Source organism: Corvus hawaiiensis, chromosome 3, assembly GCF_020740725.1.
Source record: "Corvus hawaiiensis isolate bCorHaw1 chromosome 3, bCorHaw1.pri.cur, whole genome shotgun sequence".
Classification (NCBI taxonomy): Eukaryota; Metazoa; Chordata; class Aves; order Passeriformes; family Corvidae; genus Corvus; species Corvus hawaiiensis.
Window position 1 is genome coordinate 66888398 of NC_063215.1, and position 12930 is coordinate 66901327.

General features: G+C 37.7%; 1 protein-coding gene across 3 annotated transcripts in view; it reads right to left on the bottom strand.

The window, feature by feature from the left end:
* Positions 1 to 12930, bottom strand: part of PDE7B (phosphodiesterase 7B) — a 174346-nt gene that overhangs the window by 22084 nt on the left and 139332 nt on the right. For all 3 annotated transcript variants that reach the window (XM_048296496.1, XM_048296497.1, XM_048296495.1), the window contains 3 exons: positions 3438 to 3589; positions 2117 to 2180; positions 397 to 492 (listed from right to left, as the gene is read on the bottom strand). In XM_048296496.1, coding sequence (XP_048152453.1) covers positions 397 to 492; positions 2117 to 2180; positions 3438 to 3589 — 312 coding nt within the window. The remainder of the gene's footprint in view (positions 1 to 396; positions 493 to 2116; positions 2181 to 3437; positions 3590 to 12930) is intronic.

A 12930-nucleotide genomic window follows, 5' to 3' on the forward strand; every position in this document is an offset into this window, starting at 1 on the left:
CTTTTAACTGCCCTGGGTCTCAGTGGTCTTTTAGTCACTAAAATAATTACACTGCACCACAATTGTACTGTGCAATTACTGTACATGGTCTGTGTGGGCCTAAGCCAGCCACATCTCTGCATGGTATACTTTACTTTAAATCACCAGTGTGACTGTGGTGCTGGGATGCTTCAGCCCAGTGCAGAGCCTTTTAAAGTCCCTCCACTGACTAAGTACTGAACCAAGTACTTGAGTCCCTGCAAACTGTATGCTGATATATACCATAGACATGTTTTACTGATATTTACAATGATATCATCATTTTTACATAGATACACAGACCAAGCCAGTGCCTTACCTGATGCTCTACTTAAGCACTAAACTTCATTCAAAGATGGCTTTGAGGTGAGCACTTACCAAAAAACCTGTGTAATGTAACCATGTCTAACTGGAAATGGTGAATAAGTCCATGCACATTGAAGAGGTGACAAAGGAGTGTTACGAGACTGTTTCCTAAAAGCAGAAAGGAACAACTATTAGATTCCCTCAACATGTAGTTACAAAGCCAGCAAGGGTAAAAACCTTGGTAATTTCCTATTAGTCAGCTCCATCTCCAATGAAGTGAACTTAGATGACACCCGTGTATGCAGAAGTCACTTATATGAATTACTGCGCTATATAATCAAGACTTGATGGCATGGTTGTACCAACGGAGTGCCATTCTTGTGTCTAGATGCCATAAAGCCATGTTTGCTGTTTCAACACAACAGGCAAAGTGGTTTTAACTGGAAGAAGGCAAACTGACACGGTTTTAACTAGAAATCTTTTGACAGGCTTGTCTGAGAGCAACGTCATCCTCGTAACTCAGTCTGTCTTCAGAAACAACAGAAACAAGAGTGGCTTTTCTGCCACGTCGGTTTGCCATATTGTATTCATTAATTAATTACTAAAAACCAGCAGTTTGGAACTAAATTTTTTATTTTACATATAGCTGCACAAAAATGTAATTAACCTACGTAAACTAGCTCAGCTAGAATTGCATCTCATAACAATGACACAGATGGGAAAAATGAGTTGCAGCATTTACAGTCTCAAGTCCCACTGTAATGTTGCACTGGCCTTACTGTAAATCCAATACTGAGAACACTGGCAAAATTGAGCCTAACTAGTATTACATGGTCAATTACACATAAACACAGTATTTAAAAAAGCTTGCACTGCTTAATTCAGCAGCACTGTTTCCATAAAAGTTAGAAAAAACACCTCAAATCAACCAATCCATACTACATATAAACAAAGTTTGAAGGGAGTCTTTTCTTATTTAATGTAACTCAGGAAAGAAAATAAATATCTGTATGAAGAACACATGGAAACTTACTTGGCCTTGACTACTGAGCAGGGGCACAGAAAGGTAATTTAGAAGAACTATGCTTTTGCTTCCCAGGCAATTTACAATACTCTTCACTCTTCACTGCCAGTCACTCAGCTAAATGACCCTCTAAACCAACCTTTTCCTACACCTTCTGCCCCAACCAAACCTAATTAGATTGGGGGTGAGGAATGAGGACTCTCAGTTCTCTGAGCACTACAATAAGGGGAGAGGTGTGATCATGACCCTCTTCAGCAGATCAAGAGGTATTGCCTAGACATTCGGGGGGGGAAGTGGGATGGTTTTACAGGCATACATTTAGAGAAAACACTTCACAGATTTTTACTCTCTTAATAAATTTCCTAATTTTTGCTGCTGAACAGAAGCAAGGGTATCTTCACTCAAAGGTCTTTTGTATTGATAGAAATTGACTGATTATGGAGATCTGGATTTATTGACCAATGTATCTAACAGGTATATTTAAAGTAGCTTGGGAATTTCCCAGGTAAATTAAACAGGAACACCTTCTTGAAAAGGTGACAACAACATGCAGGAGATTAGATTGATACAAAAGCACTCTTTAAACATTACCCTGTAGTTCAGGAAAAACCTGAAAAAGCTCCAGGATGTGATTGTAAGAGAGGTTAAATGTGGCCAATTTCTCTTCAGTAATCTGAACTGGAAACATTTAGCAAATAATTAATTAGGGATTTTTTGAATAGTCATTTATGAGAGATATTAAAAAAAAGACTTAAAAAATTTACTTACCATTTGTCAAGCGATCAAACAAGAAAATGTCAAAATCCCACATTCCCACTTTGGATAGCATATGCTGGAAAAAACAAATGTGAAAAGGCTAATGACTGGTATGTCACACTGTAAAGCAGATTTTAATTATTATTTCACATTAATCAGTCACAGGATTGGTTACTGCAGCTTTAAAGTTTTGTTTGAGAAACCTACAGAGGTTGTATTTGAAATATGAGAAATCAGGCTAACGTAGCTGTACTGCATAAAATATCACTTGCACTTTTAACTGAGGAGGTTTTGAACATAACACTAAAAATACCTTCAAAATGGAACTCAAAACAAGGAATAATATAAACCAAAATACTATGAAAATATTCCCTTTTACTGCACAATTTCTTTATTGTTCCTTCATGTCCCCGAACTGTCTGTGCAAATTCTCTTAGGCTTTTAATACAGTTTTAAAATCTTAGCTCTCAAGGTGAGTATGAGTTACAATGTGCTAAGCAAAGCAGTACACAGGAATAGCTTTTATAAATTTGGATACAGTGCCACCGTTAAGCCCACTCAGACATGCAGAAGAATCCGTCATTACCACCAAATGCAGTGTTCTTACAGCTACATCAGTTGAGACAGGAGATTGATTCTGGACTAGCTGTATGACCTACAATGGGAGTGAATGAAATACACATTCACTCCCATCTCTAGTCTATATTCAAACAGTTGTGGATTTCTTAATTACTTTCTAACACCCGGCATATAATCACCTCTTGCAGAGAATAAAAACTGCCTAGGCACATAATCCCAATGCCATCGGTTGTGCAAGTTTTGCTCAAAAATACCATTCAAAGTGAGTATAAGTGCTGCAAAATAAGATAATTATATTTTGATCATTGTGAAGTTCTTTGCAGTCAATGTTCACTGTTTCCTAGCCTTTGCCACTATGGAGAGCTATCACAGGTTGCCTAATAGCTGTTCCATACCAGCTGAGAGACACCTGTCTTTTTTAAAGTGGATGAACTAAATCCTGTGTCAGGGCTGCACTTAAATCAGTAACTTAACCAGAAATCCTTCATTCTTTATTAAATCCAGACTATAATTCAGTTGTTGGAACCTGAAAACGCTGAATAGATGTAGCAGCATTTTCTGTTGCTCTGAGACCTAAGCCTTCGAGGCTGTAACCATAAATAGGGAATGGACAATCTGTTTGTTGTGAGGCAGACATGTAACGTGGGTCATTTAAGAAAGATCAGCCATAAATTCGGTTATTTGAAGACTGAAACAAAAGTGACACTCTCTGTAGTATTATTAAAAGAAATGGAGATCTGGAGACCCGTCTTACCCTTGCTTGCCCAAGGTAGTCCTCATCCAGTAGGTACAGAGAGGCTTGTGGTACAATTCCACGCAGTAACCGGGATGCATGGAAGTATCTCTGGAAACTTAACAGTCTTTTCACTTTTTTCTTGGTGCCGATTTCCCCTGAGAGTGTAGTATCTGTGAAAAGCAATCAGTACTAAAGCCATGAAACCCAAGATGATGGATGACATTAACAGTTTAATAGGAGAAATAACAAAAACTTTAAAATAGTAATAGAAAAATCATGAAGTTCATGCTTCTTGCCAAGCCACATGAAGGAGCAGTATTCAAATCACTCCAGCATAATACATCTGTTTATTTCAGAAAGGAAATACGTTCCAGAAAAGAGATTACTAATGTAGGTCTTGGAAGATCTGAGTTCAGTGCATGCCTGCCACAGCCTTTAATGTGACCCAGGCTCAGTCACCGGGGGAAGGGGGTGATACATCCCCTAACTGTAGGCGTCAGAGGGAGCCTAAATGACTAGGCAGAGTTAGGTACAAGGAAAACTGCTCTTACCCTCTCTGCCTCTGTTCCCTAACTATACAATTGAAAATAACATTACCTTGCTACCTCACAGGAGTGTCATTGGAATATATTAAAAATTGCACAGCGCTAGAGTAACAAGGTGATCTTGGGTATAAAATCAAGAAAGTGACACCAAAAGAGAACTCAAAATACAGTTTGAAAACACAAATGTGTGACCCACTTTCGGAAAATGAAAACAAAGAGAAAAAGAATAGGTTAATAATCCTGTAGCATTATCTGTTATCCCTTCTACATATTAAAACAAATTATAAATGAAGAAAATATTTTAGCTCTGCAATGAGGAAAGCAGGTATATTCAGATAATACAGGTATTTCTGGTTACACAACAGAATACGTTCTTTTCACTCAGTACCAGGATAATTCTAATTCCCTAATGCTGTATTAGGAGATTTTCATATAGGGCTAAATGTGACACAAAAAATCAAGGCAGTTTTATACAGTGATTAAATCACTAATTACAGTAATTAAATTACCTTATTGTTAGTAAGAAAAATATGGAGGCTTTCTAAAACTCATAATGGTTCAGGTAATTTCATTTGAACTCTTAACAGAACCTCACATACAGTTGTGGTGTTTTCATTTTGCAGTCTGGTATCAGTTTTGGAAAAAAGGGAGGATAGAAACTTGACAGGTGGTCAAAGGTAGCAAGATTCAATACAGTTTTATTTGTAAGACAAACCTTGTAAGACACTGAAGATTAAACAGTCCTTTGAGAGACCAGTAATGATTTCTTGAGATAAGAAGTTCATAGCAATTCACTGGATTTCAGGTTTAAGTAAGAGTTCATGAAAAATATGCATGTACTGAAGATGACTCTCTCTATTCTCTATTTTTCCATCTCTTTTTATGAAAAAATACTGAATATTTGTTCTGCTGTGAAATTGAAATATCACTTTGCCTGCTGTTTCTATGAGTGGCATTATTCTGAGAGGATTTTCAGAGAAGTCGCTAAGGTTTTTTTGGATCACAGATAGTTCAGGATTTGATTTCTCTAACAGCAGATGTGCGAGCACCCTCTGTAGCAAGTTTCTTCTTTATTAAGTAATCCAACAGCTACTGAGTGGCACAAAGTCAGTAACAACATAAAAAAACCCCCATCCTTAAGTACTGACTATCAATATGACTTCCAACACCAGCAATCCTCATGGTTCTCATGGGCGGTCCAAAGACCTCACTGAGCTTTAATAATATAAAAACACAAAATAACTTTATTGCAACTTGACAACTCGTGGTTTCCAGAACGCAAACAGTAACAACACCACTACTGTATCAGCCTGAAGGTCAGGTTTTCATTCATGATGTGCCAGCACCTGCCTTTATTTTCTCACACATTTAAAAAGCTGGAACAATTTCATGGCCTGTTGAAGGAGTGACTAACGTAGGTGCGAACAGTTACCCAGTGGCAGTGACAGGTGGAGGAACCAGAAGACTTGTTTTTGTATTTCTTTTCATTTATACAGGGCTGCTACAAAATGGCTGGCATTCCATTTATTTCCTGGATAGCAAAACACTCTTAAAAGAAATTCACTCTTTAAACTTGTGTTAGCTGTTTCCTAACTTTCCAACTTCCCTATTTCTATCTTTGCCCACAAACTGTCACTACTTTCAGGTAACAAGTTCAAGTTTTTAAAGTACAAAAAACTTTATTTTTTTACATGAAAAACTAGAATTTGCTCCCAGTAGTTTTTATCTAAGTTAATATCTGTTTTTTCAGTTAAAGACAGATGACTGAAATTACCACCTACACTCTTAAAACTGTCTTTAAAACTCACACACAGAGTTGCTGCAGATGATGTGAAGGTGAAGGCTTGGCCTGAGTCCCAACAAGCAGCTGTACATTGGATTACGAAGAAGTAGTTATTTTATCCTTTGGATTACCACATCATTTCAGTACCATAAATAATACTTGCCAAAGCACAAACACATCAGATGGAAACAAATAACTTCTTATTATGAAACAAATCTTCTCAACTGAAACATCAAACTTGCTGCCCATTGGTTGTCATGGGTCTCAATTCAAATTTAGTCATCAGCAGACAGTGCCCCTGAAACCTGACTTGATGCTTCAGGTGAGTGCTGTATGCCAATATATTATGCAAAAAAGATTACCCACAATAATCTGTTGTCCTGTATTTTCATTCATAAAGGAAGAAGTTCATAATACTGATAAAGAACTGTAGCAAATGTAGTTTCAAAACTGGGCTCTTGACAGGACAGCCCAAATCCAGCACTGCAGGCTATCCACATGCAAACTCTGGATGTCGACTTAAAAGAACATCATGTTAAAATCACATCCTTTGGGTCATTTCAGTAATAACTGATTTGCCTTTGAATCACAGGACTTATAAACTGATTGCTATGACCCATTACAGATTACTGTGACATCCACAATAATGTACTTTATTATGATAGTGTCTTGCATAAAACTGGACTAAGACTGCCCTTCTCTGAGCACAACACACCCCAAACAAGTATAATCTCATCAGCATTTTCTCTTCCCCTCCCAAGATCAGAGCCAAAAAAGAGAAAAGCACAACTATATTAAGTTGAGAGATAATGGTTGATTAAAACAGAAGAGCAAAAGGCAAAGCAGCCAAGAGTGAACACTCAAATTCTGCCCTCAGCTCAGCAGTTGCATCTGAATCTCCCAGAAGCAAAGAGCCATCCTAGCATATGGGATCCACCAGCTGACACAAAATCAAGATGCAGGTTGAAGATGAAATTAAGGGTTTATGTGAATGATTTATAGTAATATGCTGAACATACTTCTTCTTTATTGACAACTGTAAAGTTCAATTTAAATCGTAAATATAAAATTTTGATGACAACATATGATACAAGTCATGCACTGCCTTCAGGTTAAATTGAATTACAAAGTAAATTAATCAAAAATATTACCACCGATATTCTGGAACTTCAACTGTGGAACTATAGGTACTAAAACATATGCTATAGCATCTGGTTAAAAACATGAACTGCAAAGCTCACATGGGAAGGATTCAGTAATTATGTGCAATCTTGAAATGAACGTGAAAAACAAACAAGAATGTCCTTTGTTTATACCCATAAAACTTCCCTCGAGAATTGTGTTTAACTTTAACCATTGTGGCAATTTCTGAATGTTTTGTTTACCTAAAAAAACTCCATCATCTGTTATCTCTTAAAAGATGCCCATTCTCATGCTACAGAGTTACTGCCTAGCACAGGGTTGCAGAAACTCTCCTTTGTACACTGAACAAAGTTATTGTATGAATTACACAGACATCTTGTATGAATTACATACATGTTTACAGAAGTGTTCATACAAGCATTCCTCACAAAGCTCAACTTCTGCCTTCAAAAGCTCAGGCGGCCTGAGCTCACAGCGTATCTCCTGCTGTGTTTTAGCAGGCAACCAAAGTGTCTGCATTTTTCTTCAGGTAATTTGATAGCCACATCACGCACACACACACCAGCAGACCATGGCTGACGTTTGCATTACTGCACGTGGCCCTCAAGAGGTTAATAAGCTGCAGGAATCAATGGCTGCCTTCTCTCTCCTAACACAGCTCCTCCAGTTACACTCATCTGCTCGCCTTAAATTGATCTATGCCTCACTACACACCAACCTCTGTTATTTCAGGGAAAGAGGTTTCCTGCACTGGGAGTTGCTACCAGTTTTCTTTCACTTTTCTTTCACACTGCTGCGCTAGTGCGTGCCCACAGTCAGCATGAATATAAAAATGATGGAGGTTATGCTAACAATGGTTGAGTTAACATCCAGAAATTATCACATAAATCAAATTTGGACAAGGATGTACTTAACTCTACATCAGACATTCATTACATTGTTACTGTTCTTTCAAAGTAAACAAACTTGGTTATGCATTCAAATAAACCCTATGAGTTTTTCTTCACAGTACTGCCTTGTGTTATTTTATTGCACTTCAGCATACAATAGGAACAGGTCACCCAGCAGCATGAGTGGATAAAAAAAGGTTTATTAATTTTCGAAAGTGAACTGATTCAGAAAAGGAAAACGTTTTTCCCCCCTTCTTTCCTAAAGGATGCAGAATACATCACGTTCTCAAGCAGCTACCTTTGACTCATACAATTTATAATACCCTTTCCCCTCTTCCAAGGATGCAAAGGCATTCCATACACAGCCAGTGTACACCTGTGAAGAGCCAGGCAGGATGGGTAGGAAAGTGCTGGGGTATCTGGAAGATAAGGTGAGAGGGCGAGTCCTGCAATTTAAGGTCCAGACAGTCTGCAAACAGTGAGGTCTCTGGGAAACAATTTTCCGCACTGGTTCCTGGCCTGACAGCTGGTTAGAAAGCTTTTCTTTGAGAGCCTGAGAGGTATGTAATTGACTTAGAAGGAATAGCCGGTGTTTGTCCACTTTTTTTTTTGCATGTAAAACCATGCCACGCATTTAGATCACCTTTACTGAGGTATCGCTTGGCATATTCATTGCATGCTTGGTTGCTGAATTTTTCTTCTAAAGAAGACTGCATAGCACTGATGATAGAGAAGAAACTGCTGTGCCTTCCTAATACCTTCTCACATTAGAGATTTATCATATTGTCCAAAAGACAACAGCAGCATTAGTACCGGCAGTTGAACTAGCAGAGGCAATCTAAAAATTAATGACAAACGTACTATTTTAAATTTGAATTTTGGAGAAAGCACTGGTCAACTAGAAGAACAGAAAACCTCTTCTCTCTGCACTGTCTAGGCCTTCCTGATATATCTCACCTTGTAGTCCAACTACTTTTCTTCTTTTTCTTTCTTCAGAAAGGAAACACTGAAGTTTTGAAGAAAGGCCTGAGAAAATGCACAAAGCACCAGAAGCCCACGGAAGGACTGTCACATAAAAGCTTTCAGACAAATGCAAAAGGACTAAGAAGCTCAGATGAACACCCCAGTTCTACTTCTTAATCATCTGTGACTGGTGTAAGAAACTAAAAAAACATGACTGATTCAAAAATAGTAAGATTGTGTCAAGTTTATCATCTGAATATACACTGGTCACTGCAACTAAGAAGACAGAGATTAACACCTTGCACTGTATTGTAACTACAAACAAAAAACTGTTGTACCGAAATCTTGTAAATGCAGAAATCCTCATGAGACTGCCTCAAACTATATGGAATCCCAAAATGTTGTGTTATAAACACTTTGTTTTTACTTGCTTCTCTAACATCTAAAATATTCTTTGTTCCTTGACTTCTGGTAAAATTCAGTTTTTGGTGATAACAGAGATCAAGTGTTCTCTGTTAGCTGCCATTGTTCATATAGGTTGCAACTGCATTATTTCTCTTCAGAGGGGTAATCTTTTTTGCAATTAGGCAGAAGCTGTGAGAAAGAGAGAGGGACCCTGGACACATCAGAGAAAAGCACAAAATTAGAAGTACAGCAAAAGAACTTTAAAATTTTCTGTTTTGAGTAAAAATTCTGTTCTCCAACCACGTGCACAAGTGCACAAAAACAATGCAGAGCCCTGTTTACAGAGGAGATACTCATGTGCTTCTCTGGCTAGTGTGAGAGGTTCTGAGACACCACCTTTCTAGGTGACCTGGCTTTGGAGTTTCCTCTTCTTTGAACATCACTCAAAGTGATGGCGGCTTGTAACAGCTCCGTTTCCAACTCATAAAGTTCTTGCACAACTGCTGGCGTTTTGAATAACATTAGTCATGCAGTTTCCTCCTCATCCCAAAATACATTCTTTTTGATACTGTTTGAAAGAGAATACAGAATTTAAGAATTACGCTGATAATCCCACTTATATACTGAATAATCCTATTACAAGTTCTGGAGAAATTAGGGTTTCAAAGACCACTTAAGTAACAGAATATTAGCTATAATAACAGGAAGAGGAATAGATTAAATCCAAATTTAAGATGAATTTAGATGTGTTTCTTATCACATTTTGAAGCCTTTATTTGGACTATCACTCATCTTTATGCAAACAAACATTTTGGCATCTTTTATTAGGGCTCCTCCAAGTTCTTAGGAAATGGCATGTTGTGTTCTGTTTTGCCACAAACTCATTGTCATTTCAACATGAACCTTTGTTCTGCCACTTCAATCTTTGTACAGCAGTCAGGACCTTTTCTTCCTAAAACTGCAAATGTTCTATAGCTGATTACAGTTTCTCCAACAGGAAATGGTGCATCCCCTCCTCCTTCACTCCCCTGGAGAAAAAACAACATAACCTGTAATAACAGCAAACCCAACTTTCATTTATCATTTTAATGATCCCATCTCCTTGTTCTTTCTTTTCCTCTGGTCATTTGGAAAGTACCCTCAGTTATCTTCAGTACATCTTTTCCCTTTTCTAATCAAGGAAAAGAAGGCGGGGTGGCACGATGGGTCACGCATCATTTGGCAACTTTTAAAGGGACATCTTCAGTTAACTGAATCCCAAGTCTGTACTAAAAAAATAAGTTACAAATGTGTGTAATCAGGTCAGTGTTCACTAAGACTTTGTGTGTGAAGCACACGTAGGTTTTTTGTCTGTTTTGCTTGCTGTCATGAGTCCTCCTGAAGCATTCATAACCCAAAATGATGCATTTTAGCATATGAGGGCATGTGCATCTATCAGTTTTACATTCTGGCTTTCATTTTTCTGCAAATGTGGCATTTAAGCTAAACAAGGAGCATGAATGGCAGGAAGCAGAATATACTTTTCAATCAAACTCTGTTACTAAATTTTGCAGATAACAACACTTACAAAAATACAAAAATGCAAACTCTTCCACCAAAAAAAACCCCCAAAACAACCCCTTGCTGTTAGTTGATGAAAAGGGTGAACTGGACTGACTTCCAACGACAGGAAGAATTTTTTAATATAGTGAGAAGTTACCAGAAAAGAGAACAATCTTCGTGCTGAAATATTAAGAGGACTCCAATTTCTCTTCCTTGAGTAGGTGACTGATAGCAAGGCCACAGGCTGACCAGCTCTGGAAATGTTCGTCCCATTCAAACAAGCTAACCAGATTAAGAAGTCTATGTGTCTTAGGGATGTTGATGAGTATCTTTTGGATGGGCTTATCCATGAGGAACTAGGGGTATTATGTAGAAATAATGCAGACCTCATAAGATCTCTCCCTTTCTAATTTAAAAACCATCTGGAACTTTGGATTCATCTCCACAGTCTGGGTTGGGATCCGAGTAATCCAATCAGTCCTTGAAACTTCCTCACAAGACTTTTAGTGTCCTAATTTAACCTAGGTCAGAAATATCTAAAAAGGCATCTCTCACTCCCACTGCTTTTTCTAGCCAAAGGCAACAAAACAAGGCACTTAACCAAACTCTTTTTAACCTCACTCAATTGGGTTCAGGTTGCTTGATGGTTCAGTTTTGGGTTGGTGGCTGCGGTTAAGTTTTATTTTCACTGGAGATGGGCCCTACCTGAAAGCCCTGGAGTGTTCAAAATCCAAACCCAAAAATGAATGTAAATTTTGCAATGGACCTTTCTGTAGACAGGCAGAAACCACAGATTCAAATGTCCACAGACTTTGGTTCTTTGAGATGGCGACATTTTCATGACTTCGTATCTTCCCTTACTAATCCTGACAACACTCTTCATTTCTCCAATACCTAATTCATCATACGCCTGCAAAGTATGTGATGAATTCACTTTATTTACAAACAAACTGAAACCTAGAGTATTTTGCTTGACTCAGATCAGACAGCAAATCAAGGACAGAGACTGAATGTTACCTAATATTACCACTTATCACCATTTGGTGTTAGAAGTACATAATCTGTAATAAATTAATTTGCCAACCTAAGCTTAAAGCAGGTGGGGTTCTTTTGGACTCAACTTCTGCCTGCTTAAAGCAGGTGGGGTTCTTTTGGACTCAATTTCTGCATGACAACATCATCAAAATCCTAAGTAATACAGAGACATACCTTTGGAATGTCTACGGACATGTTTTGACATTTTACATATTCTCAGATCTCACTCTGTGTTCCTGTTGTGCAAGGTGTAAGAAAACAGAAATCTCTCTGGGTAACATTATTTGGGTACAGAAACTCCAATTTGCAGGTCACATACAAAAATACTGAAGTGAATACTGAAGAAGTGAATTAAATATTGTCAATTATAAAGTCTAATAATTTTGTCATTTACAAGCCAAAATTTAATCCAGACAAAAGCTTAGCATAAACAAGATGGGAACTGGAGAATTTATGTCTCAAGAACCTCCTTGTCTTCTGACTTGCATGACAAGCATATTTGTAAATAGTAAGTTACTATCTCAGCTGTAAACTATGTTATTTTGTTACTGTACTTGATTGAACCTGGCAATATAACAAAGTATCTAACATAATTGCAATTGGGTGAGGTCTTCTTGCTTATTGCTTCATGTTTACCTACAAGTCTAGATTTATCACAAGGAATTCCCTCAACCTTGAGCTAAGGCAATGAAGAAATGTGCCATCACAGCCACCAAAAAAACTCATAATGAGATAATGAAATCCATTTAAATCAATGCATATTAGTTACTGGTGGGATCTGGTTCAATGACTCACTGAGCAACTTTGTGAATCAGAGAACTAAATTATTGCTTACCATAGTTATGCTCCTTTATTCCTCAAATCCAAACTATACTTTGCTAAAAGGAAAATTGGATTAATTTTCACTGTAGAAGTGTTTCAAATCCTAAGTTATTACCCTGAAAATATTCAGTTTAACTCCTTTTCTGTCCTGTGAACACAGTAAGGTTCACTTAATTCACTGAAATGCAGAAGTGCCAATGAGCTGCCAATATGAATTTCAACCTGCATCAGGATCAGTTTCAAGCTTGAGCTACTCAGTTCAGAGCCAAAATGTCCTAAACTTTGTGAGGTTTGGTTTGGAATTAATTGAAGAGAAAACTCTCATCCTATTTTCCTATAAACCTATAGCGCTGTGCAAAATCTCTCTTATTTTAGGAGTTTGT